Raw genomic sequence first — 27,867 nt, forward strand, 5'->3', positions numbered from 1 at the left:
TCATAAAATTTCATGTTCATAATCATTTCATTTTTGGGACTTTTTTTGAATAACTTTGCTAAAGAATACCTTATGTTCTGTAAAGGGTTGGATCCGAGCGGCTCGAACCAGCGTCTGTTCCCTATATTAGGGGCGGCTGCACACTCTGTCCTGGCATCCTACGGGGCGTAAAACAGCTAGGATGCGTTGTTCCACCGACGAGGAGGCGGGGAAGAGGCCTTTCAAGGGCCAGGCCCTTGAATAATTGCAATGAAAATTACCAAAAAAAAGAACCGATTTAAAACAATCGTTTATTTTTTTTCTTTATTTACTTATTAATTTATTTTTTTATTTATTTATCTTTTTATTTATTTATTTATTTATTTATTTTTTTATTTATTTATTTATTTATTTTTATTTATTTATTTATTTATTTATTTATTTATTTATTTATTTATTTATTTATTTATTTATTTATTTATTTATTTATTTGATTACAAGGTTATCTGTCCCGCTGGCCCACATAACGCTTATTCCTAACTATTCACATTAAACAATTGCAAGCTGATTTCTGATCATAGGCCTTGCCTCACCTAGCGACATATTAGAATGTATGGTGTTTTTGTTGGATTTGGTGAATTGTGGTCAAACAGTGGCGCCATTTGTTTATGTTTATCATCTATTTACAAAGATTCTATTATGGTATAAATATATTACACAGAAACTAAGAAGAATATCAACATTCTATCAAAACATCATCAAGAGTAGCCATTTTTTATGCATTTAGAACATATCTGATTGTTTTAGAACTTTATATGTACCCGGTGTGGGCCAAACAGTAAGGCAACTAAGCTTTATGGTTCGTTGGAATTGTTTGGATGTTGTGTTTGCTAAAATCAGTTGATGTGAATTTTGCAGACAGTCTGGTTCCTTCCACGTACCCGTGTCCAACAGAACTAAAAAGTGCAACAAAAGCTAATGCGATGGAAAAGTATCGTAATCGTTTTATAATTTGGGCTGAAAATGCACATCAACTGATGAATTAAAACTAAATCAATGAAACTATGGGCTAGATACACAGAATAAATGAACCAGGGAATCTGGTAATCTATAGCTCTAGTGTTTCGAAAAAATCGGGACGTTTAGAAATTACATAACTACAACAAGCGATTTAATTTAGAAAAAAAAAACAAAATCTATGAAATAATGGTAATCTATCTAAATATCAAGTTAGAATAATTCTCTACGGTTGACTTTTGATTCTTCGTGGTCGTTACAAGGTTTACTTGTATTACTCAGTTTTGCTCTAGGAGCATGGCTGTGGGGAATATTATAAACGAGAAAAACCATATACGTATAATTTCCTAACTGTTGCATTAGATTCCAGCTTACCGACAAAATTTGCCGACTCTTGCAATAAATATCTTCTAGAAGGCTGTGTGGGACACAAATCTGAAAGCCTAATTTTTCTATGCCAATCCCTTATTGCAACGTCAGTTCCTCTGTCCTGATCATCTTTATGGAGTCTGGCAAATCTTATTCCCACAACAGTAAGTTCGCCATACATCTCATTGAGCTGGTCGTTATATCGGGTTCTATACTGCCTCATTTTATCTACGGGGATTGAGGTGGAGATGGGTAAGATGTAGACAAATTCAAGGTTCATGGATCGATGAGATTCATAAATTCATAAAATGAATGAGCATAAAATAACCTAAACTTAGATTGCGAGCACATGTACATTGTTACGTTTGTATTTTAATAGTTGCACGTTACACTAGCATCTACCACCTTTGCTCAGTCAATTATGCAACGATTGTTTAGTTCATATGTAACTTTCATTCTAATCTTTGATCAGCACATATTAGCCAAACGACCACGTCCTATAGATTTACTTGGCCGACAGCTCCGTTAACTCTACCAGACGAGACGTACAAGCCGGTTCCCAGCGAAGCTCTCGACGAGTATCTGATCGCGCCAGTTGAGCATCATTAACGCTAATTTGTAATCCCACCACGCGCATGCCATATTGCGGCATATAAAACAAGTACCTGTGCAAGCCATCGAGCTTAGTTCGTGTCGAATACTTTCAGGTGATACAAGTACCCCCATTGATTAAGAATTTGTTGAATTCAATCAGTTCTCTATCAAATCATCCACAGTCAATGCAAAATGATGCATTTGGAGCAACTTTTACTCTACGCATTCGTTTTACTTACGGTGGTGGCTTTGCTGGTCATACGATGGAAGCGGCAGAAGCTGTACACCGCGGCCGGAACCATGGACGGGCCATTTGCTTTGCCTCTCATCGGTCAACTGTACCTTATATTTGGGAAGAAACCTGGAGGTGCCTAATTTGATATTTCGAACTTTATTTAAAACTGTGATGATAGTTTTTAAAGCGATAAAATGCTTGTTGTGAACGGTGTTTTCTCCAATGTGATCGAGTTATTCGCAAATTCAAAGAAACGAATGTGCTAGTTATAAAAAGTTCTAAACTGAGGTTTTGTTTTTCTTCTCGTTTGAAAACAGATGATTTATTTAAAGTTCTAAACCGGTATTCCCCCTTGTATAACTCACCGGTAGGTGTTTGGATCGGACCGTTTTTTGTTGTAGGCATCAACGACAATCCGGACCACATACAAACAGTGCTGAATTCACCACATTTGCTGAACAAAACGTTTCACTACAACTTCTTCCGAGTTGGTCGGGGATTATTTGCTTCTCCGGGTAGGTAATAGGAAGTGCACAGTGCCTCATTATCCCACTATTCATACGAGCGTTGCGTTCCCTCAATTAGATTACATCTGGAAAAACGATCGTAAGATTCTGAACCGATCCTTCAGCCCCGCGATGCTGGCAAGTTTTGTCGATACGTTCAACGACAAGGACTTTATCATGGTGGAAACACTCAAGAAATACGTCGGAAAGGGCGAAATTGATCTTCATTTGCATATAGCCAAGTGTAACATTGATGCGTTTTTCAGTGAGTATCGAAGATAAATTGCACGGTGTCAAGAGTGTTTGCTGACATATCAGCTCACGTTTCAGGTACTTCTTTCGGCACGGATCTTAACATGCAGAGTCACGATGAAGCCGATGCATACCTCAACAGCTTGGACACATTTTTCTCGCTCATTTTCAAACGCATTCTCTCCGTGCATCGATATCCCAAGTGGCTGTACAGACTTACGGAAGATTACAAAACGGAGACAAAGTGCTGGGATACCATAAGAGGAATGTCCAAGCGACTGCTGCAGGAGTGGAAGCAACAACCACGACAAACAGAAGTTCGACCTAATGACGATAGTTATGGAAGGAAGCCTGCCCTCAACTTTGCCGACAATCTTTTCGATGTGGCCGAGAATAATCCTTCTCTGACAGATGAGCACATAATGGATCATATAGACACGATCATTGCGGCGGGTCACGATACAACGGCGACTACAGTATCGAATCTTCTGCTCATGCTCGCTATTCACCCAGAGGTACAGGAAGCCGTGTACCAAGAGGTGATGAGTGTGTGTCCGGATAAATCTAAACCAGTCACGACCGAGGAGGCCAATGGGCTTGTCTACACTGAGATGGTTTGCAAGGAAACGATGCGTCTGTTCCCAGTGGGGCCTCTTCTTGGTCGAAAATGTGTTGCCGATGTGCAGCTGGATGGTAAGAAATATTCAAACCTGTAAGTAGAAACCTTAAAAATAAATTAAGTTTCCTTGAATAGAAAAACACACCATACCTGCGGGCAGCTGTGTCTGCATCGGAATCTACACCATTCACCGGGAGCCATCGATCTGGGGGCCGGAGGCAGAGAAGTTCAATCCAGATCACTTCTTACCGGAAAAAGTTGCCAAACGTCATCCTTACGCCTACCTGCCATTCAGTGGAGGTCCCCGAAACTGCATCGGCATCCGGTACGCGTGGCTGTCGATGAAAATTCTAATTGCACATTTGGTACGGAATTATCGCTTTGCAACCTCATTAAAAATGGAGGATTTGAATATGAAGTTTGCCATTATACTGAGGATCACGAATGGATGCATGGTGTCGATTGAAGAACGATGAGTTAAACGTACTCTAAATGCTACAATATTTGTAACAAACTTCGCGCGATATGACTGTTACAAGCATAACTTTTTGAACAGACTTATAGAAGCCACGGTTATATAGACCAACTACTACGTTGAATTTACCTTCAAGGGTACCAATTGAAACTTTGATTTAGCAAAGTAAAATATTGAAATAGCAATATTTGCTGAAATACAAACTTTTTTGCATCGGTAAAATAATATTGAAATAAATGCCTTATCGAAAGAAAATATCATCGAACTTAAAGCAACATTTAAATTCCATTTTACTCCAACTAATGTGGGTAAATACGTAATAAATTACGAATATTGATGGTATGTGTATGAATGGTCATCGAAGATTCATATCAATTGAATAGAGTTAATCTCTCTTTCTATAATCAACATTCATTAGAAACTACTTTCTTTATGATTCTCATAGTTTCATCAGATACTGGAACCAAACAACAATCGAAGAAGTAACTATATAATTATTGCTTGAATTCGCATTGAATGTTTTCAAATCATTAATGGATTGATAATGATTTGATTTTCTCACGTATCAGGCAGATGTTTCATTATTTGTTTTTTTAATTGTAGTGACGGGTGTTTTTTATCCATACATGTTCAAAGTCAAAAGCTTCTCAAGGAATCAAGCAAGCGGTGTTGATGATAGTTTCAAACAAATGGGTCTACAAAGATCGCTGTAAAGTACATTTATCAAAAATGCGTGTGCCATGAGCATTTACGGTCAAAAATACATAAAAAGAGTACGATGGTAAAATTATTAGTATATTACTCGTCTGTTTAAGTTCAAATGTGTTTAGCTTTCATTTGTCTTATTTCCTTACCCTGATTCTTTATTTCGGAAAATACGCATGAATCATATAATTTCAAGATACGGTAGAGATGTATTGAAATATGCCAACTTAATGAACTACTAGACACTACTTATTAGTTAACTTTATTACTTAAATTGTTCGATCGTTGTGTTTCATAAATTAAACATCCGTTTCTCACCCGCCATTGCAATCAATGGAAAACGGTTGCCAAGTTGCCAGCCTTGCAGCGAAGCTGTAAGTCATTTGCGACTGTTCAACTGGGCTTGTCAATATCCGGCCACGTGCATAATTTCCCTTATTCTACTGCCGGCTCAGCCGCAATCGTTCAGATTCTGTGCTCCCGTGAGTTTCAGTCCATGTTTAGCTGCCGCACTAGCTCGTCTTCGTACCGGCGCAGTCTCGAAGCCCCGCCTCGGAGGGCGTACTGCCTCCGGCTAGCTGCTGTTCATCCGTTTTGCAGCCATAGATGTTATTGTTGTTGACGCAGTTGATCTCACCGTCGCCTTGGCCGGAGGAGTTGGGTAAGGTAGTTGGCGACGCATCGTTCTCTCGTGGTTTATCTCGTTCCGGGTCATCCACACCCGTCGCACACATGCCATTGGAATCGTCCGGAAGCGATAGCCGCGGTATTCGATCGGTTAATGTTTGCATCGTCTGACGATCGTGCACTTCACTGAAGATCTCGATCAGATTGTTGATGCCGATCAGGTAGCCATCCTCGTGATTGCCCACCTTCCACTTGCTGTCATGCGTGATGGTGACGTTCTCCGGCAGGTTAACAGTCTTCGCGAAATCGATCAACCATACGCTCGCCTTGTGCCGGTCGTGTACAAACAACAGCGAGCTGCCTATTACTTCGTGTCCTTTGAAAAATTCCGAGTACTCCAGCGTCGCTCGGATTGCCTTCAACCGTTGGATATACTTGGGCTGCAAGGGATGATAGAAGTACATACATTTAAATCAGTGTATAAATTCGCAATTTTGTGTAAAGTTTAACAGGCTGTAAAGTTAATAAAGTTTACCATTGCATGTGGAAATCCTTCGGTGAATTCACGAAAAGCATCGCAGATCTGGTCGCGAGATTTAGTTGTTTTAAAATCCTTTGAGCTTGTTCCATCACTCTTTTTAATGCCCTATGAAAGAATGGAAGCAACAATAACATTTTTTTAACTTGTTTATATATTATTAACTCATCTCAATTAGGCATTGTTCAATGGAATTGGTGTAGTAAGCAACTAACTCATTGTGCGGTAAACTTGTAGACACTAGAGAATTTGTTAAACACTACTAGGCCGCTTGTTTTTTTTCTATTGGGTCAAAGCTCTTATATGTCCTGGCGAAATTTTCTCTCTTTCTTAGTCTAAAATACTCATCCATGATATTCATATGATGCTCCTAAGGTTACATAAATACCCAAAAGATATAATAACTTATCATTGGTGTTAAAGGGGAATTGTGTGTTTTTTACTAAACTATAAATCTTATACGATTCTGAGCTCAATATAAGCCTTAATTCTAGTGATATAAAGTGTATTAAAGTGTTCTAAAATCTACATGCCATAAAGAACTAAGCTTTTCATAAAATATGAAACGGAGTAGAATTCAAGACAAACACACTTTGTAGTAAAAACTTCATTTCAATATTGTTTTCAACATAAATATACAATAAAGAATCTCATCATGGTAGTCATTTCTAAGGTCTACTAGACTCGAAAATAATGTATAATTAGCTTGACGCCCCGGCGATGATCGGTATATAAGGGATATGTTTTTAATTCTTTGGTTGAGAGTTATTTGTTATGCTTGTTCTAATTGCTGTTGTTGTTACACTTTGACCTTTTCTGTCAAAACTTTATTAGAATCACTTCCAGGAAAGAAATGCTCGATATCGAGATCTGGACATAACATTCTATTTTATGATATTTAGTTGTTTTGAGAGGTCTAATTTAATAGTTACAATTGTGGTATATTTAAAATTATTGATATTTGATCGATTCCTTTTTATCTTATTTTTGTTTGGTATGTGTTAGTAAAATTTATTTTCAGATGTAAAATTTAGATGGTTTAATTTAAAAAACAGGAATCAAACAAATCTTTAATAATATCTGCAGTGCTTAAGCTTAATGTGAGAAAAGATCAACAGTGACTCCTTACAAAAAATCAGCAAAAATATGTATAGATATGCACAGTTTATCATCTGTATGTTACATTAATTCCATTCATGTATATGCCGTTAGGTATATACATTTTTTCATGTTTTTAGATGAATTTGAATTTGATAAAATTAAAACTCTTTTTTCAGCGATATAAATTCTCGTTCATTAGTCTTTTTCAAATACCAAAATAATCATGTGAATCGAAAACGTTTTAACGGCGGTTCAGTTGGGAGCGAACGATAACATCACCTATCTAAACATTGTCATAAACAGTGAACCAAACGGCAATGTACACATCCTGGTACGCTCTCAATCTATCAACCGGCCGGCTGAACACTGGCTTGATTGATCGGCACAGCCAACCTACCTCTATTCGAAATCCGAGCGTCGAGGTGCTGGAAATCGTCTCCCGCCATACCATGTAGCGTGGCTTCGTGACACCCTTCGCACGGTGCTCCTCCTCGGTGGGGGCGTTCTGATCGATTTGTATCATTTTCTCGTACATATCCTACAAAACAGAACATAAAACGTATGATCAGATGGCATCTCAAAGCACCATACAGTCGATGTGCTTTTACCTTCCGCAATTTCGGCTTCTCTTTGGCTTTCGACAGTTCTTCTTCCAGATAGGTCCTAACGCCTATCTTGCAATCCATCACGCACGGTTGATAAAAGTCACTGAGTAGATCCTGGAGCTGTATATAGGTAGCTGTACGATGATGTATTTATTGGTTAAGGAAAATGAAGCAATGTTGTGGAATCACTGTGTTTCTGTGTTTTTAATTTCACCCCAGAACGACTTCCAATTAAATTGGGTTAGTTTCATAACAATTTCCGAGACTATGTGAGATAGTGGTACGAATTGCATCTATACTATCGCAAAATGCTTAACCTAGACGGCGTGCTAAGCAGAGCCATAATAACTCAACCTAATGTAAAGAATCAGTGCACTGAGTGAGTGAGAGCACGTTTCGTATAACGTATTGTCGGGGAAAAGCCAACCAACGGCATACTAACGTGACGATCTAATTAGTAATCAATTATCACCACACTTTGCCCGTCTAGTCAAGATCGGATAAGATGAACGAAGCTTTGCTTTTGATTTTGAAAAGCATTCTACCCGAACGTATAATGGTTCTTTTGACGGTCGGTTTAGACTAATAATTTAAAGCGTATGAAAACCGATTGATATTTAACAAATTGAGTGGGATTGTTGATAGTTTTGCCTGGGCATTGATTTTAGAAAAAGGATACATTCTCCATCTTCGCTGTTCACCTGACCCTTGTACTCCGGGACGTAGGGTCTCAAGACATCCTTCATCAGAACCTGTCGAAGTAGAAATCAGTTAGGTCATGAATTCGAAAAAAAGTCGTTTTAAAAATGCCGTCTACCTTAAAGCACTTTTCCTCTTTGGGGCACAGCTTTTTCAAAACCGTCCCTTGGTCGGGGCCCGCCTTGAAGTTCCCCTGATGCCCGGCTAGCTGAACCCACGGGTACCGCTGCTTCTTGTACGTCTGAAAGAACGGAGTCCACTGGACGATGTTGCGCAACTTGCGCCACCCGGAAGGCTGTTGATGGAACAAACAATAATAATAATAATTATTAGTACAATTGATAAGGGACATAGCGTGAAACCGACAACTTTAGAATGGGTAGCTAATCTCTATTAGATTCTATTTGATTCCTTCTATAACAAATCAATGATCCGATGGTTTTAGATCCCGTTAAAACACCTTTATTCTAGAAACATGAACGAACCGTAAGTTAATATCCCTTCTGCGGTAACACCTCGATCGAAACGTCTTCACCGACAACCAGAATCTTCTCAAGATAGCAATTCGATATTTTATTGCGTCGTTCGAATCGAAACAGAAAACCGCACTGCGAACAAAACCATACACCATCCACAAAAAGAACGCATGAGTTATCCGTATCCGTTGCAGATCACCGAGCGTGCTGGTCAAATATGTCGATCACGCTGTCGCGTTGACAGCTTTCCGTCAGTGATCAATACTTGCTTGTGCATCGATTCGATTACCGAGCATTGGGAGCATCTGCGAGTGGCTCACATTACAGTTTGTAGACTCCAGTTCTGTTCAAACCACAGAACTCGTATCGTTTCGTTCCGGTTCCGATAACTTAAGAATGAAGAATATATACGTATTTACATAATGGCAAAATAAACTTAAATCTTCATTAAAACGAAGCCATTCTAATGTTGCTATACAAATGCATGTGCCTGCCAAATGAAGAGCCTTTGCAGAATTAAAAAATCAGGTATTGAAACATTCAAACAGGAGGTTGGTTCTCGATTGAAAACCTTAGATTTTAGTACAAATGGGTAAAGCTTGTCGTTTGTTTGTGGTGAATGTGGGATATATGACAAGGAAAATTGCTTTTATTTTCCAAACATAAGTTTTAAAATGTGCCTACATTTTGTTTAAAACCCATTATTCCATTAACCTTTAAAGTATTTCATTCACGTCATATAGAAATATACCATCTACTGTCGCTATAACGTATGATCGTGAGAGAATTAAGGAAGGGATCATTTTCAAAACATAATTCCAAAATTTTATATTCACACTTGTTCCCCAACCCCCGCCCAATAATCGCCTATGCTGAACGCCAAAGTGTAGGGTTTTTATTAACGCCAGGGCGCACTTGTTGTTGTCACAGATTTCTTCCACCAGCAGTGTGTACGTAAGCGTCAATCGACGTTACGTAAATGCCACCTGTAGCTATCACATTTCTTCGCCAACGGTATGACGCCGGCGTCGGTCCCCCAACGGGTTGCGTCCTGCTTCGGCGGGCTCCATTTAACGCCCCGCGAAATCATGCGAACGTTCGTGCGTAAATGGTGTCCCATATTGACGATTGTCCCGCCCGGTCGCAGCTATTTGCGCGCGCGGCATTGGGGCGTTTGTTGTGCCATTTTCGGCTGATGAGATTTTCACCCCCTCCCTTCACCACCGACAAATTGGCTCGTTAGCCTTAGGCCGATCGGTTCGATTGATCGGGTGGTGTGGCGTGAAATTAAAATTCACGAATTGTACCATGTCCACCCCGCGGGATGGATGAAAAGGGAATGGCAAGGAAGCGCGAGAAAGTGAGTACCGGAGGACTGGGTTTAGTTTGATTTATTCGAAAGTAAATACCCGGTGCCGGAAGGGTACCCGTGCGTGACACAGTGCTATCGTGGCGGACGGTGGGTCATTTAATATCACATTGCATCGCGGCATATGGTGCGCGTGTTTTAAATACGAGCGTCTTGTAATGGAGAATGTATTCCCGGCGAAATTGAAGTCAATTGTGCGGCACGGAACGCCTTGAATCAGGGCCATTCCGAGCGCCCAGATACCATCGCCATTTTCCACGTTGATTATCTTTGCAGCGAGGCACGGGATGGAGAGCATTTAAGACTAATGCTTTGATGAAGACTGTCATTTCGCCGATGTCATCTATCCCTGGTACCAATGGATCATTGTACCTCGCCGGAGGGGTCACATGTGCACATGGTCCGCCCACGGTCGCCCGTACTATTTTAAGCCACACTGCGCAGTTGCAGCTAGGCTAGAAAAAGAAACAGAATCGTTCACACCATCTCGCGCCGGTCGGTTATCAGGTCTTCCCCTTCCTGCGATGGTACGGAGCCGTCAAAATAAATAAGAGCAAAGTTAAACAGTGGAACAGTTCTGTTTGAGAACCAATTCTTCTCAATCATCCGATTCCACTTTACGATCGATGCACATGCGCTCGAAAGGGAAAGTGACACGGCAAGGGCGGCTCGGGAACTGGCGTGACGTACGCAGTGTCCTTCCGGCGAGCGCTGACGAAATGACATTTAATGAGCCCGGTACGATGTTGGTGACGTCAGGGCGATTTGTGAAGCATTCCTCGGTCCGATGCATTTGAAGAAAACCGGACGTGATTCTCTGTGAAACGAAGCGAACGGAACGGCAAATGCAATGCCTTGTGAATCACAGCTCGATGATTTAACTCTAACAGTCATAGGGAATATACTTCCCACATAACATATTCCAGATGCTAATGTCCAATAACCGAGATGATATTTCTTATCCTGTATTTGAATATTCGTTCTTAGTTTTATAGAACCAATAATGCTTTCCTGATTTATGCTAAGAGAGCGCTTTCCATTTAAAGTCAGTTTCTTTTCCCGCCTCATCTTTTACAGCTACGATATTTCCATGACCGGCGTTTTTTTTTTTCATTTGTTTTCAAGGTAAAAAAGAACACTTTTGACTTTTGTCTTCTCTAAGTCAATTTCGAGAAAAAACAAATCAGCATTTCATGTGTTTAATTCCTTTCTTTCGCCTTTCGTACAAGTACTCTCTGACGGACAAAACAAACCGAAAAGAAGAAAAATTGTATGGAAAAGTTTAACACTAGAATCCAAACAGCCGAGTTAGAGGAATTACAAAGTGGTACATCAAAAAATTAAAAACCACAGAAGATAGTAAACAAATATACTTAAGAGTTGCGGGTATCACGATTTCTCGACGGTGCCTGTCAGTTTTCTCGACGCTGTCCCATGCACACACTTTAGAAAAAATCCAAAAAATGGCTAGCCGCGTCGTTTCGTTTCCGCGCAGAATCTCGACGCGTAAGTGGCGTCGATTTGGATCGTCGAGAAGATATCGACACGACCGAGCATTTTTGCGCTTTTGCCAAAATGTTGTTTACGTTTATACCGTGTTAAGAAGAGCGGTCAACATGACCGCTAAAAAGCATTCGAGCATGATTCCAAAGCAATGTATTATAGTGTTAAACAGATATTGAAAAAATATTTCACCTGACGTGCAATTTTTGCAAGGCAGTAAAATTTATCGAGAACTTGATAGTAATAAATTTGAAAAACGAAAACTAATACCACTCTCGACAAAATGACAAAATCATACTCTAGAGCACAAATAAATTCTAAATTTCCAAAAACCTAAAATTTTACGTACTAGGACACTTAGCAACTTCTAGTAGCTAACTTCGATCACGAGGAAGAGTAAACAATGTCAAATACAGCTATCAATGTCTTAACTATACCTCGGTATATTCTTCCATTTAGAGCAATGTTTTATTAAGCACTAGTTTTGGCCAACTAGAAGAATTAAAGGAGGTGAGCTGAAGAAATTAATCCACGAAATGATGGTAATTGATTGTTGATGTCTATATCCGATTCGATTAATAACTGTCAAGAAAAGTACGAATAAACAGTCATATATAAAGAGACCTTAAAAAATGTATAGATAGGCCTGCAGACACATGCTAGAGTGGTCACGTTCTTGTTCAGCCGACTTTTTCGTACAAGATTCCAGAACTCAACGCTCACATATACCACCAAGTGTTTCCGCATCCAAACACCTGAAACTTATCTGCTAGTACTCCCGCTAAACGGTTTTCCAAGCCGTACAGGTGGATCAATTTCATTGCAACGGGAGTTTACGTACTCCTAAAAGGCATACGCTGCCTCAGGGAACGGACCAGCTCGGGCTTACCTTCGCTCCAGGTTCATGGCGTACATCCGGCACGTCCGAGTCCCACTCGGAGCTCAGATCGTCGCTCGATGCATCGCCATAGTCACGTGGCATGGGTACCTCCAGCAGCGACATCTGGTACTGCTCGTAGCCGGGACAGAGGCTGGCGGGGGCTTGCCGTGGCGACGGCGAACGGTTCGAGTTCATACGGTGACGCAGCGATGCACCGCCCCCGAACGCGCCCCGTCCCGTAGCCCTACCCTCGCCACCTGCCGGGTGTTGCACGATCGGAAGCTGATTCTGATAGTAGTGCTGAGAGGCTGGCTGCGTGCTCTGATTGCGCGTCCGCAGCTGGTGGCTTTGCGTGTAGGAGTGATGATGGAGAGTGGCGCCTGGAAGCTGCGCCTGCTGATACAGATGATGGTGGTGATGGTGGAAGTGGTGATGATGGTGATGATACGATGGTCCCTGCTGTTGCTGCTGTTGCTGCTGTTGTTGCTGGTGCTGTTGGTTGGGTTGGGTGGATTGTGCACCGGCGCCCTGTTGCCCTGGCATCAAGTCAGAATCCTTGGAGTTCTTGCGATTTCCGAAGGCGGAAAACTTGCGTGCGTCCGCGGACAGCTTGCGCGTGAAGGACTTCTTCCGGCTGCGCGGGAGCGCATCGGCCCCGGACGCGCCGAAGTCCTCGCTGCCGTGCTCGTCCCCACTGTCCGACATGTTCTTCAGGTGCTCCTGCTCCTCCGGGCTCAGGTTGGGGAAGTGCAGCAGCTTGACCGTCACCTTGTCGCCGGACTCGGTGAAGTAGACCTCCTTCGCGCTGAGCTTATCAAAGTCCTCGTAGATTGTCACCGTCGGCAGCGTGCAGATAGGCATCCTTTAGCAGGCTGGCTGGTGGTCCGTCGTCGGGAAGGGCATTCACTCCACCGGGACGTGATGTGCTTTCTTTTCTTTCTCTTTTCTCTCTTTCTCTCTCTTTTCCTCCAACGAAGATCACTGCAAATCGACACAAACTACACATTCAGTTGCGGTGCGGCAATTTTGGCGCAAACGGTGTGCAAACATGGCCCTGCTTCGATGGAACCGAACGGTCCTCGTATCCCCCGCATAGTCCCCGACCGGAAAGGCAAAAGTAAATCAAGTCTCGACGCGGCACCGGCCGCACATTCGCCGCATGAAGTTAATTTGTCTTCAGCCGGGCCGGAGCCACTTGTTCAAGTTTCCATAAGTGTCACCGGGCCAGAGCCATCGGGCCAACCCGGCTGAAAAGGCCTTATGCAGCGTCATGTTGGCCACCGGTCGGGACGCGTCCAAGTCTTTCACCCCTGCACGGAGCGGGAGGATAGAGGTGGGGGGAATTTATTGCGGTACTTATGGGGACGTATTTGGAAGTCGCCGGCCCGAACCCGAACCGGTTCCGCTGGCAAATAAAACGGCGATGGCTACCGGATGATGATGGCCGTACCCTCCCGACACATGGCTTCCCCTCGGCCCAGGGGTTCTTCGACCGTCCCGGTGCGGTTCAAGTTTCGCCATTCGGGTCCTCTATCGACCGGTGGTGATCAATGTTGAAGCGCAGTAATCAGTTGTACATTATTATAATTCAACGAAATTACACCACAAATGGTATAATCGATCGAAGGGTAAAGATATGGGATTGCTTTTGTGCTCGGGGCGTGCAACACTTTGCGCATGAGGAAAACATGGCGAACTTTATGAGGGCTTTTGGACGGAGTTTTTTTCCCCCTGTTTTGTCCATTACCCTGCACCCATCAGGGAATCCGTTTTCTTTTCGTCAATCAGGTGAAGTGAAAGGTTGCCACTTTTGGCGAAGACGTCCGATGCTGATGGGTTGATGATTTAAAGCGGTACGTTTCTTCAGGCCACCCGAATTTGTGGCGAATGGCATCGGAAAAGAAACCCATCTGAGGCCGAAGCGCAGCGAAAGGCACGAGAATGAACCCTAATTACGCCATTCCGAGCGATTTCCAGTGAATAACACCATTCGCTGGGAGGGTGAACAATTCTCCAGGGGGGATCGAAATCTCATCACGATTTGCGTCACGCTTTCACAACCAAGTTGACATTCTTTCCGTCCGAGCATCGTCGTAAAATCACGCCGGCACGCAAAAGGCGGCCACAACTTGCCAGCGCATTGCAGTTCGCGAGTGCAAGTGCAGTTTGGCGATGTGATTCTGCCACTGTCACCGGTCTCCCACTTTGGCACTGGATCGTACTATTGTGTAACTAGCGTGTGACGGCGCTCCGATCGTTACGGCAATAAAATATTATTTCTCTACCTCGCAAAGGCGCTCGCCAGACGCCAAGACGAGTCCGTGCACGGGCGGTGAGCGTCGACTTGGTGATAAGGAAATGCCACAAACCCCATTAGGGTGTCTAGTGGACGAGCGTTTGGAAGACCGGTTCATGGATGCTGGTTCGAGATGATTGTGTAAATAGAACCGTTGAAAATGTTCCCTGGGATGATAGAGTTCCAAGAGGATCCCCATTTCATTGGTTTGGAGTTGAACTTAGAAATTTGTTTGAAAGTCTCCAAAAATTACTATTTGATTTAGTGTTAATATTTCACTTTTAGACATCTTTTTTTAATCCAAAACGAACTCCACAGTTTTGTTCTATTTACTGTTCTATTGTTTAATAACAAGTAGATTCCTGAACTTGTTATCAACGCATTTTTGTCGCAAGTCCGTAAAAACTTTACAACGTGTTGAAAAACATCTAATTTGCATTTGGACATAGTCTAGAGAAACCTTTTATTCTGTGCAGAATTGACATTTTCAGCACTCATAAAATTTCAATTGAAATCGCAACAAAATCAACAAATGGTACTTTCTATTGCAATTTACTTAATTAGAAAAGATTATTCGAGTGTGGTGTTTTGGTAGTAAAAAATTGCACAATTGGTTTTCATGATTGGTATGTTCAATTTTGTTAATTAAAATTTGTTGCGATATTCGGAGGTAATATTTCAACGAAGTTGAAATAACAACTCTCCAACCTAGATGGAAATGGTATAACAAATGTAGGGCAAAAAATGTTCATAAACTGCTGATCCCTCCAATCTTGTTTATGGTTCATGTACAATACAGAAATCCAAATAAATCACACTAGTGATAAGAGACAGTTTTGACTAAATAGCCCAGCGGTAAACTGCTGAACTCTCCCAAAATGTTTACGAATTCAGTTGAAGAACATAAAAAGCAAATGACTTTCACAAGTGATAAGACACTTTTTGTTTTGTTTTTTTTTTTTAATATGGATTATCATGTATTGATGCGGACTTTGAGTCTTTTATACTTTATAGCTTTGCGCTAAGCCATTCTATGACGTGTTTGAATACTAAAACGTGAATTCATTATTTTGATTCAATCCCCCGACCCAGGCCAACCCGATTCACACCACCGAAAACCAATGTGATCGGGTGCGCGTTATGACGTCGATGACGATAAAAGTGTTTTGAAATTTAAAGCAACCTGCTTGACGCAAGTTTTGTGAGCTGACCGGGGCTGAAAACATCATCGATCCGCGCCTGAAGTGACGTCCGGTGTTCGATTAACGCTTCCAAAGCACATGCCAAATTTCCTGCTCCGATACCGACGATCGATGGGCGGAACGAGGCTACTGGTTGTAGCCTCTGCTCTTTAGCATACAGTCAATGTGAAGGACACCGAGATGTCACATCTTTTGTGAAAGGAATATCTTCGACATATCACACGGAGATGGGTTGGTTTAATCTTCGAAGATGAAAACGGCAGATGAATAGAATATTACAATTATCGTATTTCAAATTAGGGAATTTCCACCATCACGGATTGAATATTCCCCATACTCACAAAATCATATCTCGTTCTCAGCAGCTATTTCCGTAACTCCTCCCCACCCTCAGACGAGCTGAGATAATGAAGTGATCTTCCCGAAAAACCCACGTCCAGAGTGTGCAACCTCGTGGATGATTCATCCATCGATTGCTCCTCGCTCAGCGCTTCTTTTTCTGACAAAAGGGCACCCCGTGGGTGTGGAAGTGCACAACCAACGGAACGGTTGTGTCTATTGACGTGCCGTGGATTTACGACATGGTCCACCATTGAGTTGTGCCAACGCAAACTAAGAAGTACCTTCATGCGGCCTCAGGAATCTTAGGCAAAATGTGAGAAAAAAGCGAAACCAATCGTGCGTGGATTCCGGGTGACAGGTTGGGTTCAAGAGCAGTTACGGTTTGTTGTTGTTTTTTTTTTTTATTGTTGGAAGTGTGAAACCCACAGACTGTCCATCCCCAATCCGGTGGGCACATTCTCCGCAAAAGGCGATACGACCAAAGGGTTGACCCATCATGTTTGAGGAATCCCTTCAGAATTACTTCCTGAAAAATTGAACACACCTGTCAATTCCAAGGTTTTGAGATGTTTGTTATGTTTTAAAACTAAATAGAAGTAATTTATACAAAAGCAATCATTTCATGTCAATGTGTGAGATTTTATTTTATTTCTCACTGTTTGTCGTTAACCCCGATATGTATAGCAACATGTTCGACAACTGTTTGGCGTTGCGCATACAAAACATACAAAACCCTGCTCAACACCTTGCTGACTACCTTCTTATCTCCAATTCGCCAATTCGCTTTATTGGGGGAAAAATACCAAACATTTAAACAACCTCCATCGCTCGGCACCGCTGGCCCGATAATGGCCTGTACGGTAAACAATGTATAAGCCGCGTGCTACAGCAACATTGGCGGTGGGTTTTCCGCCCCAGCAGGAACCCCATCTCTCCGTGCACCCTCGACAACCTGAAGCGCGTGTACCTTTCAGCCCGTCGAACGCGAGATAACGCTTGTCCATAGCGGGGATAGATAGCCAAAAGCCGGTCGACCGAGCAGTTGGCTTCCCCATGGCAAGCGAAAGCGACTATCAGCGAGAGCCCTAGTGTTTCCCAGGGCATGCGGTTTCGTGATCCCGCGGCGCAACAGCATTCCTAGCCGCCGATTGTGTATTGTGTCGGGTTTAATCTAGAATTCAAATATTTAGCCAGGGGCCGGATGGGTCGGAGTGAGCGAGCGAGCGAGAGAAGAATGCTGCTCGTGTCCGCCCGGTTCCGTTCCAGCAGCACGGAACGTGTACCCCCCCTTCCCGGGGGTCGTTTATTCTAGCCATGTTTGCCACGCACAGTTTTGCCTGATTGCGGGGTAGATTTTGTACCACCCTCCCTGCCGAAGAATAACAACAACACACTCCATTGACGGACACACGTACCCTGTGTATGGCAAAGGGAAATGTTTATCCTATCACCAGCGCGCTGTTTTGGGGGGTCGCAATCGAAACACGGCACCGTTTCACCGTCACCCCAAAAAACCGGTAGGCCGACCGAAATTTTAACCTTTTTCCCGGGTCGCAAAAGTGAAAGTTTTCGTTGCTTTGTGTTCGCCGGTTTGTTTTTTTTTTTTTCACTACGCGACCTCCACTGTCCACACAAAGTCCGGCCGGGAATAAAATGTATTTCGGGGGTGGTGAAAACTGGACGACCACTTGACACACGTGTGTGCGTTAAAAATTGACAACCGCTAAAACAGGTCGTGACACGGTAATGATGCGCGAGAAAGGCGAAAAACAACTAACGAAAAGCATCCAGCTCTCGCCTCCGGCTATGGCGCCTGATTAGGCGATCCCGAAAGCTCCACGCGCGCACACGGATGAAAGAATACAGTTCGATTTGATCGCGACCGGGGCCAGGCGATGGCAAAGGGGGAAGGGGCTTGCGTTTGGTGGGAACCAGCGCGGAGGCTGCACGAAGCACAAAGTCTACCCTCGCGATAACGCGCGACGCACATTCGGTGCGGCCGGTGGTCGGAATTAGACTGAACTATCAACAACATGAGCGCGAGGCTCGAAGCACTCGTTTCCGAACGGCTGTACGACGAGGCATTGCGAGTGGAGTTGAACGCCGGGGGAAGCGGGGACATCCAGTGGGGAGATCGTGGAGATCGCAGCGAGCGGAGGGACGATCGACGGTGACGCTGATCGGCGGTTTTGCCTCGCACGCAAGCCAACGATTATCAGTGATACGAGAAGACGGCGCGCTTGTGAGGCTGTGTGTGGGAAACTGTCGCGATCTGACGTCGATAGTAGGCCTTGTTGTGACAGGGGGGGATCGCGAGTGTTCGTTTCCACGGTGCGTGTGCCCCCACAACTACGTTTGCACGTTGGCGCGCGGGTCACGCTTGTGTGAGTATCGCGCAAAACACGCCGGAATGCGACCGCGAAAGCTTCAAACCCTTCGCGGTTCGCCGGGACGCTTCTGTGCGGACAGATCTTTCTTCGAACAAACGATCAATCACACGCGCGATATGTCACGAGGGAAATTTCCATTTCGTACCAAGTCACAAATCGATGGCCATTTTCGGGTCACTTTTGACCGACTGAAATATTATTTTAGACTTCGTGAAGTCGATCTTAATTGTTTATTTTTGGGTGGCTAAAAATCTAGAGGTAGGGAGGTACAATTTGTTTCTCCAAATTTATTATAAATAACTTTCATACAACCGGATTCCGAAAAGGGATGTTTTTCAATGAATACCAAAGAGTAAAAAGAGACCATCTAAAAACATTATTTTCCATTGTTTCTGTGCTGCATTTCTAGAACATGTTTAAATAACATATTTTTACGTCACACTAAATCTAACACGTATGTTTCGTTTATGAAAAAAAGCCTAATTATAAAACATTTAATAATAAAGAATATTGGAGCTTTGGAAACTTTCAATTATTTAGATATTCCTATTTTTGTTGTAGAACAAGAAAAAGTAATCGCCCATAAGAAAATGTCATACAAAAAATCCATCTCAATTTTTATAGGATTTACCCACAAATTAAAATTAAAAAGGTTTACGGCTCGCGATTTTGGTTTCCTTTTAATCATCTGGCCCTTTTTACGAAGTGTATGTCGACCCCAGTTTCAGATCATATTTTTCATTTTTATCTTTCAACGTGTGCCACTACTACCAAGCCTTGTTTAAAACAGTTTTAATATCAAAAACACACAAAAAAATTCGATCAAATTAAACAGGAGAAGATATTGAATAGACTAATGCACTACTACATCGCCGTTTTGGACATTATAATTATAAACACGATAAGTTCTACGCACAAACAACGAAAATGTTCATTTGTTGTTGCTTTACCGTCGATTCTCAACCAGAATGATTGGATGATTCACATGGCTAAAACCATGTTGAGAGGCGTAATAAAATCAACACATTTAACGCCAAACACGTTAATGAGCCCAGACGTGTAAAGTACCGTGACGTGCTGTGTAGGGTTGAATGGAATGGTTGAAATTCGAAAAAAGCTTACGTTATTTTCAGCCCGGTGCCAATTTTGGGTCGCACAACAACATGCCTGCGCTTGGTTCGCGCGAGAAAAGCAATGCAACCGAAAGCGACGCATATGACCGTTGCGAATGGCAACGACATGCAATTCGCTACCATCGTTCGCTGAGATAAGTGCGCATACGCGCAGCTCGTACAATGCAGCAATAAAATAAATTATCTTCGTTAAATATTTTAATTTATTCATTCATAGCTTCGTGCTGGCACGGTGATTGCGTTGTCGACCGATCCAGCCTCCAAATGCAATTCTCTATCTTGTTCACTTTCTCTCTCTCTTTCTCTCTATGTCTCTTTGTTTCTTTCTTTTCAACTCTCTACGTCCCTCTTTATTACATCCGGAGACGAGTGCACTATTTCGGAACCAAAGGAGGAAGTTACTGCAGCAACTCAGGTATGAATTCTAAACTCAATAAGATAAGTCAAGTGTTGGAAATAACTTTAATCTCCTCACTGTATGAACATGATCTGGAAAATATTTTTGGAGCGAAATCTAACCTTACCCTACGGCAGCAAAATTACAACAAAATTGAGCGTTTCAAATGTTTAAAGAGAGGATTGCTTATTGTATTGAGAAGTGTTTATTATTTCTACCCACAATAAATCGGCCCAGGTTTAAATTAATAAAAATATCAATTTGGCAAATAACACTGATAGACCCCAGGAACACATTATTAAAAGCTTAGGGTGTTTTAGAGATGATTCCGTTTCATTAGTTTAGAAACAATTGATCTTCATAGTAAAGAAAGAAAATGGATGGAAACATTTTCCGAATCATTTGCGTCAATGCTGCCAAACGAATGTAAAACAAAACAGCAACGACTATGAAATAGAGCGAATCGCCGATCAAATAATGCTCGCGGAGTAGGTAAAGAAGGCCACTTAATAATCAGGTCCGATCGATGCTACGCCAGGAGGAAGTGCGTCAATGACGGCTGTATTTGGTGCGAAAATTGTACATTTTCTTCATTTCTTCTTTTTCGTTTCAAAGCATTCAAAGGCTAAAATTTAAAATGTACATGCTTGCTTCATCGAATGGTCTGCTAACTTTCTTGTTCTTTCTGTTAACAACACTAAAGCAGAAAAAATGTATTTATTGCCACAACAAAATAAATTCAAGGAAGGGGGTAATCAGGTGATGATAAAGGTTTTCTTCTTAACTTCCTTTTTAAATAAACTGTTGGGAAGAGAGGTGATGAATCCTCGATTGGCATTCAACACTGAAACAGTCAATTTGCTTATATTTGTTTTAACCGTTAATTTGAATGGTAAATGAACCGGTTTCTTTTAGCGGTTGCAGGACCGGTTCAGGAAACAATTCGTAGCATACCTTTAGGCGCTTGGAAATGTTAGGCATTCGTTTTGTGTGCTGCAACATACGGATTTAAAAACGGGCTTATTTCAACGATTTATATTGCAAAAACGAAGAACTCTAACCCCTTTCTTTCGAAAATAACAGCAAGAGTAGCATTGTATGCGTTCATATAAATTTGTTATTGTTTAAATTGGATCCGTTATGGATAAAACAGCAAACCAAGCTTGTTCATACTGTCTACTTTACCGCGGAGTGTACACAAAGGATGTTGTGAGACACAGAACTTAGCAGATGTGGATTTTTCAATATTCTGACACATGTATAGAAAATCTTCAATCGGTTCAGCGGTCTCCAGCTTGAACCTGGTTCCGGCCACGGACCGTGCTGCGGTAAAACGGAAAAAGTGGCTGAATTATTCCGTCCATGAAATAGAAGGTAGGTCAAATACCTTTAAAGGCTAGTGAAATAGTTAAGACACACTTAAACTCAGAGCTCTAAATAACTTTAATGTCTTGTATTATGAACTATTGTGGCCATATCAATATGCCTTATCAACGATCAGGGAATGCCAAAGTCGCTGTTCTTTTGACATAAGAAGTAGATTACAGTGTTATGGACAAATTTGGCTAAAGTATAATATATACAACTATCGCTAGAGGAGATGAATCGTATGATGATCTCCATTAGTATTAATTAAACATATTTTGATAATACTTAAATGTAAAATCTTTTCCAATAATTCTCGTTACGAAGCAGTAGCTTGCCGCGAAGGAAGGACTAAAATCGCCTATTTGATCTGTTAAACATTTTATAAATTTGTTTGATATTTGATTGATAAGATTGTTATACCGTGGCAAAACGAAAGAACTTTATTTGCGGAACTAATATGATGTAAGTATATGTAAATAAAAATGAAGTATATTGAATACTTTGTCATCCCATCCTTTAGTTGCGGCACTAAATTGATGCTGTGTTCTTCCAATGCCTACCTTTTTGATGCCACTCGCGGTTTCCTTCGGACCAATAGTGTACAGGTCGACAATGCCGAGCAGACAGTCGTCACAGTGGCACACATCTTCGCCCAAAATGAGCGACCCTAGCGAACCGATGCTGCTGCTCGAGTCCATCGAATCCGTCCGGATGAGCCGCGATCCGCCTGGACCGGTCTGCTGCGACGCCGCTTCGATCTTCTTTGCCAGCAGCGCCTCCATGAGCGACCGCGGCCGCGTGTTATTCGATGTGAACAGCGACATACTGAATATCGATGGTCCGAAACGCCGTTTAGCCTATTTCCTAACACTAGAGCCACAGCAGCACTGATTGGGGAGTGTTTGCTTTTTCTTTTCACGACACTTTTTCACACCAAACGCACACGTACACATACACATAGGAACGAAAGCTCACTGCTGTTCACTGGAAAGCTCGCAGATCCTGGCTCCCTGCTGCGTGCCACCGCCGCCGTTAATCAGTTCGATTTCTCCCGTCGACAAGCGCTACGGCGTTCGGTCGAGCGGAAGCGGATAACCAGCACGAGCCCATAAAAATACTGCCCATGGAGCGCACATCACAAGCAATTAATTAAATTGTAATCGTTTGGCATGGCTGCGTAATTAACGCTTCAGTCATCGGGTTCCGCCAACGGTCGTCAATCGGCGGCAGTGCGTAATTGCGGTGCGTATCCTAGAGGGCGGAAGAAAGGCGGAAGATGAAGGAGTAAGCCCGGGAAGGGATTGATCCGAAAGGGTAGCGACGCACGATTCCAGAGGACTTCTTTATGGGCGGCTGGACAAAGGCCTTCGGTCGGAAGTGGAACGCTCGACGAGAAATCCAACAAGAAATACCCAACACATTTACTACCCAAAAAGCTACTGCAGTAGAAATTTCGGAAACAGCGCGTTTCAAATGCAGATGCAGCCACAGATTGAGCGAAAAATAATTGCTTTGCCGTAGGGATTATCACGTCATCGGGAAGCCGCGGCGGTGCGGTTGTCACTTTAAATGTCACCGTTGCCGCCGGTTGTTATCTGTATCATCTGTTTGCATGTATCTCTTCGCCCACTGTTTGGGGTCGCTTCTCCGTAATATGAAACCTTTGGTAGCCAGCCGAATTCGGGTGTGGCCCGGCCGATCGTTCGGGAGCGATAAGTACTTTCAATTAAACATCGAGATTCGTGGTCAACAATCGTTCAAAGCCTTCAAATCTTAAATCAAAATGATGAATACTCCTCGCAGCTTTGAAATGGCGTCGCTTTTAAACAAAACTCGGAAAAAACTATACTAAAGCAGCTGTTCTGCGCAGTCTAAGAATATTTAAATAGTATCTTTGATTTCGGAATTATTTACAAACATCGTTCGTTTGAAGGATTATGTTGTAAAATAACCATTATCAACGAAAGCAATGGGATAACCAAGATACAATTGTTGTAAAGTAAGCATTACTATTTTCCAATTCATAAATTGAAATGATTGAATTATCATCTACACAATTATATGATTTTAAATGAAGGCTAGAATTTTGACCGAGAAATAAAATGGTAGCAAGACGGTTGTTAGAAGTTTTGTTAAAAGACAAATAAAAAAATATAAAAGACAAATAAACAATATTTTACGTTATACATGACATGAACGTTTCGTTAGTTAGCATGTTCGTTATAAAAAAAGATTAAACAACTGCAAAGATCCTACTGATCACATTCGATCAAAAACCGCGAAAACAATGTTGGCAACAGTAATTGGTACCAGTGTGTGTTTTTCCCCTTTAATTTTTGAACCGATGTAAACACACCGTTTTATTGCATCAACTGCTAGACTGGTTTCGAGTAAGTATCGAGCCGTTGCTTTTGGCGCTTACTTGCCACAAGTCTGGCCAGCACATTTCTTTCCTACACACTGTACAGCGAGCGCTTATTGTCATTGAACACGCCTTTTTTACGGCGCCGGAGCGGAAATAAACAAAACGCAATCACACGTCAACACCACACCAGGTGACCGTTTCAGGCGAAATGTGCAAATTGGCTGCAAATTTCCACGCCGCATTTACGGTCGAAAGTCAAACGAAACTTAACAAGCTGCATTGGCGTCGGCGTCGTTACTGTCTGAACCGTCTGTTGACTCATAAAAAAATGGTTTGAGACTTATATAGGTATAACCCCAAACTCGCACGAAGGCAATATTTATTGATCGTTTTTTGTTCCTTGAGTCCAAGAAATCAAGATTTCCTCGATGGGACTCCTAAGGCTCTACAAGTCATTCACTGTTATGATCTCCACTAAATTGCTCATCATAAAACCGATCACATCATAAACCACTTCACCAATTGATGGAAGGAAACGTTTACGAGAGGTGAAAGAGCAACAGTTTGATGTACGAACATTTTTGTGGCATTCAATGGGGGGAAATAAAGATAAACTCTGAGAAGAAATTTTTGAAATAATTTAATTTTTTTAAATGTTTACTTGTTAAATCTTAGCTAGTCTCTTAATCGTTTATTCATAGTTAACCTTTGAAATCGCATAATCCTGGTCCAATCAACTAGCCTGCTTGTATTGCCTATAATAAAGTCCCCCTAGGGCAAGCGCAGTTTAAAATTCACCCAATTTCAGCGCTAAGCGGCTTATTAAAGCATAACCGGACCTTAATCATTCCAAAAACAAAAGCGAAACAAATGCTAAACACCCAAACCCATCGAATATGCTCTGCCTTCGAGCGGGAATTCTTTGCCGCTTTGGCACCGAGGCCGGAAGGTGAAAGTATTCAAATAAAAAAGTAATCATCCAACGAAACCGCACCATTTCGCCTTCGGCGCCGACAAACAGAAGCATCGGCAACCACATTGAATGCCCTTTGGTTTAGCATGCTTTTTTACGTAATGATGCATTAACGTGAGTCTCAGATTTGATTCCAACAAAAACTAACCGGTCTCTATAAACTATTTTTACAGATCGATTATGTTGTACCACCGTGAATGTGAAAGCATGACTAGGATGAATGATTGGTAGATTATAGATATTTTTTTTAACCATCGATGCTGTGAGCTTATCTTTTATCTGTAATTAACCTTTTGTGTAGTTTGGTTTCTTTCTTGTTTTATTCAACTCAATTCTACGCTATCCAATCAAAATTTAGCATAGCTGATCCTTCTTGAAAATCTACATAGGCAGTATCATAAACGTGTCAACTCAAATCGACAGTGACAGCTTAAAACCTTGTTAACACTTTCCGCAAGCCTTTCTTCGCACATCAAACGAGTGCCGTGGTTTTGACGGAAAATAAATAAACATAAAAATGATTTCCACCGTGGCGAACTATCAGATTCAATCGATTCCGAAAGCCCGGCGGTAAACGCCCGCCGGTCACAACACTAACACCGCGCCAACAAACAACGACAGTAGCCAGATCCTTTCAAAACGTTTGACAACTTGACAGTAAATTAGCAAAAGCATTTTAAGAAACCACGATGCCCAAAGTGAGGGCCTGCGCCGGGGATGGGAAACGCAGAAACGAACTCAACCCGTATCGCCTGTCCGTTGGCCACATGGGAGTGGACCACATCTAAGTGTGAGAACTTCCATCTATCTTCCCCGCCATCGGGTGACGCACGGAAGCTGCGGACAAACGTAACGGCAATCCCCGGGGAGGACAAACTCGTTTCCCTTCCGAGCCGGGGACGTGTGGAGAGGATGAAACCGCGGTATGGATTAAGGTGCGAGATGCCGTTTGCGCACCGGTCCGAGCAAACAACTGCCGCCCCATGTGTGTGACAGATGGTGTGAAACGTTATCGCAAACAAAATGGACGCTTCCGTCCGCCGGTTCGGGGTTCGGGTCCGGTCCGGGTCCCGGTTGCGACACTTAAGAGCCTTTCGCTGCTCACGCACGGAGGCCGCTTGTCATATTTGCATAAATTGATCGATTCCGCACGGGTTCGCATGTGCGCCGGTCGTCATCGATTGACGGCCTCCTATTCGGAGGACCAATCCGGACCCTAATCCCAAAGCAAATCTCAAACTGGTCCGAAGAAGAGATCGCATACGAAATCGCCAACGAAAGCTTGTATCCAATCGTCGCACGGCCGATACATATTTAATTAATGATTAACCACGGCCCCATGCGCGTAACGGTAGCTGAAGCGGGGTCTTCACGGGCCCCAAATCCTGTTTATTGGTCCCCGGCCGACAATTGATAGCGTGATAAGTAAATATTGAATCTCCGACAAACAGACTCCGGCTCGGGCAGACATCGCTAAGTGATGGCGTTAAGCTGCGGATGATGTTTGGCGAACGAACGGTTTGTGCGCTTGGAGCTCGTTCGGTAACGGAAAAGTAGACATGTTGACGATGGACAATCCTTTCTACCTCATAATGCACTGATAGCGTCGAATGAGTGCGGCTATCGCTACTTGAACGGTTAAACCAAATCAAGTCAATAGCAGACAGCTTGAGGCTTTGAGAAAAAGCTCCGTTCTTTGAATGGTAAGGAAAATAAACTCCTGCGTTGGTGATATTTTCTCACAGTTTATGGCTTCTTTCAACCCTTTGAATGCTTGTGAGCGTCATTGCTTCACACCACAAGCTTTGTTGTTTGGCTGTTTTTGGGAAATTTGTGTTTACTAACTATGGAGAGTTGGTCAATCAATCCAAACAGTCTATATCAACTTATAGCATTTTAATATTGCTTAGCTTCAATTGGTTTGAAAATATGCAATTTAATTTTTGAACTTTTTAAACATATTTCATTGTCAAATCCACATAAAACCGCAGGAAAACATACACATGACATGAAACGTTGAGACAAATGATGAAACTTTAAAAATGATACGTATCATGCATGAATGTGCTAAACATTCTCGCTGTAACAGTGTCAACCCAATGAAAACATTCGGTCGTAATGCCAAACTTGAAAAATGTCAATAAATGCTGATTTGACGATCAATGATTTCTACTAAAAGTTTGGTAGCATTAGAACACGTTTTGAATATACGAATCAGTCCAGCTCTGCTACAGCACTTTCGTCGTAGTATGGAGTAAGTTTAAAGTTATATCGCAAAACATAGTACTACTTACAACAAATTAGCCCAATTTAATATATGATTTTGAAATCAACAACTAACGTTTATTACTGGTTAGCCAACAAAGTTGAATCGTAATCTAGTTATCAATAAAGAGCAAAATGTTGCGAGTATGTGGTAGTATGTGGTAACGATTTATATTGTTATGCTATTTCTAATTCAAAATATTGATTGGAAATGTCACAAGTGCATAAGTGCTTTTCTCACGTCATTTTCTTCGTTCAATGGCCAGTATACTGATGGCCATTATTTTATATTACAAAATATAAAAACAAGTACTTCTACTTAACATTAAGCAAAGCTATCATTAATCAACATCACAAAGAAATGTCACAGGACTTTGCTGCATGACAACCCGTTGCTTTCCCCAAAAATGTATGCGGCCTAAATCCTGCATTGCCGTGATTAACATAGTGTTCCTTGGTTGTGATAAAGAATGCTCAGGATAGCAAAACTTGCCAAGTTCCTTGTCGACACAACGAAACCACATAGTAGTACGCTGGCTCCAAAACCAACGATTTGGCGAGGCGAGAAATCCCGTGTACTGGCAAGG

At 42.3% G+C, this 27,867-nt stretch overlaps 3 protein-coding genes across 3 annotated transcripts in view; 1 reads left to right on the forward strand and 2 right to left on the reverse strand.

Moving 5' to 3' along the window:
* The first annotated feature begins 2,154 nt into the window (after nt 1-2,154).
* Nucleotides 2,155-4,047, forward strand: LOC131272304 (cytochrome P450 4C1-like). Its single transcript, XM_058273988.1, has 5 exons — nt 2,155-2,326; nt 2,512-2,709; nt 2,780-2,965; nt 3,031-3,645; nt 3,707-4,047. Exons 1-5 carry the CDS (start codon nt 2,155-2,157, stop codon nt 4,045-4,047), a joined length of 1,512 nt encoding a protein of 503 aa, XP_058129971.1.
* Nucleotides 4,048-4,987: 940 nt separating this feature from the next.
* LOC131271890 (inositol-trisphosphate 3-kinase A-like) lies at nt 4,988-22,928 on the reverse strand. The gene is made up of 7 exons (XM_058273457.1): nt 22,238-22,928; nt 8,440-8,616; nt 8,302-8,374; nt 7,626-7,756; nt 7,415-7,555; nt 5,914-6,024; nt 4,988-5,818 (listed from the first exon to the last, which is right to left on the reverse strand). Exons 1-7 carry the CDS (start codon nt 22,499-22,501, stop codon nt 5,264-5,266), a joined length of 1,452 nt encoding a protein of 483 aa, XP_058129440.1. The 5' UTR covers nt 22,502-22,928; the 3' UTR covers nt 4,988-5,263.
* Nucleotides 13,391-27,867, reverse strand: part of LOC131271889 (uncharacterized) — a 36,002-nt gene continuing 21,525 nt past the window's right edge. The window contains exon 2 of the mRNA XM_058273456.1: nt 13,391-13,530. Coding sequence (XP_058129439.1) covers nt 13,528-13,530 — 3 coding nt within the window. The 3' untranslated portion in view covers nt 13,391-13,527. The remainder of the gene's footprint in view (nt 13,531-27,867) is intronic.

Source organism: Anopheles coustani, chromosome 3, assembly GCF_943734705.1.
Source record: "Anopheles coustani chromosome 3, idAnoCousDA_361_x.2, whole genome shotgun sequence".
NCBI classification, from domain to species: domain Eukaryota; kingdom Metazoa; phylum Arthropoda; class Insecta; order Diptera; family Culicidae; genus Anopheles; species Anopheles coustani.

Bases quoted from the DNA above. Each gene is read 5' to 3' on its own strand.
- LOC131272304 (XM_058273988.1), top strand. From the start codon at position 2,155: ATGCATTTGGAGCAACTTTTACTCTACGCATTCGTTTTACTTACGGTG. The intron at 2,710-2,779 runs GTAGGTAATAGG...TCCCTCAATTAG, and splicing joins GGGATTATTTGCTTCTCCGG to ATTACATCTGGAAAAACGAT. The intron at 2,966-3,030 runs GTGAGTATCGAA...CTCACGTTTCAG, and splicing joins TAACATTGATGCGTTTTTCA to GTACTTCTTTCGGCACGGAT.
- LOC131271890 (XM_058273457.1), bottom strand. From the start codon at position 22,501: ATGTCGCTGTTCACATCGAATAACACGCGGCCGCGGTCGCTCATGGAG. The intron at 8,617-22,237 runs GTAGGCATTGGA...TTCCATCAACAG, and splicing joins CCGCGAGTGGCATCAAAAAG to CCTTCCGGGTGGCGCAAGTT. The intron at 7,556-7,625 runs GTAAAAGCACAT...TCTGTTTTGTAG, and splicing joins AGAAGCCGAAATTGCGGAAG to GATATGTACGAGAAAATGAT.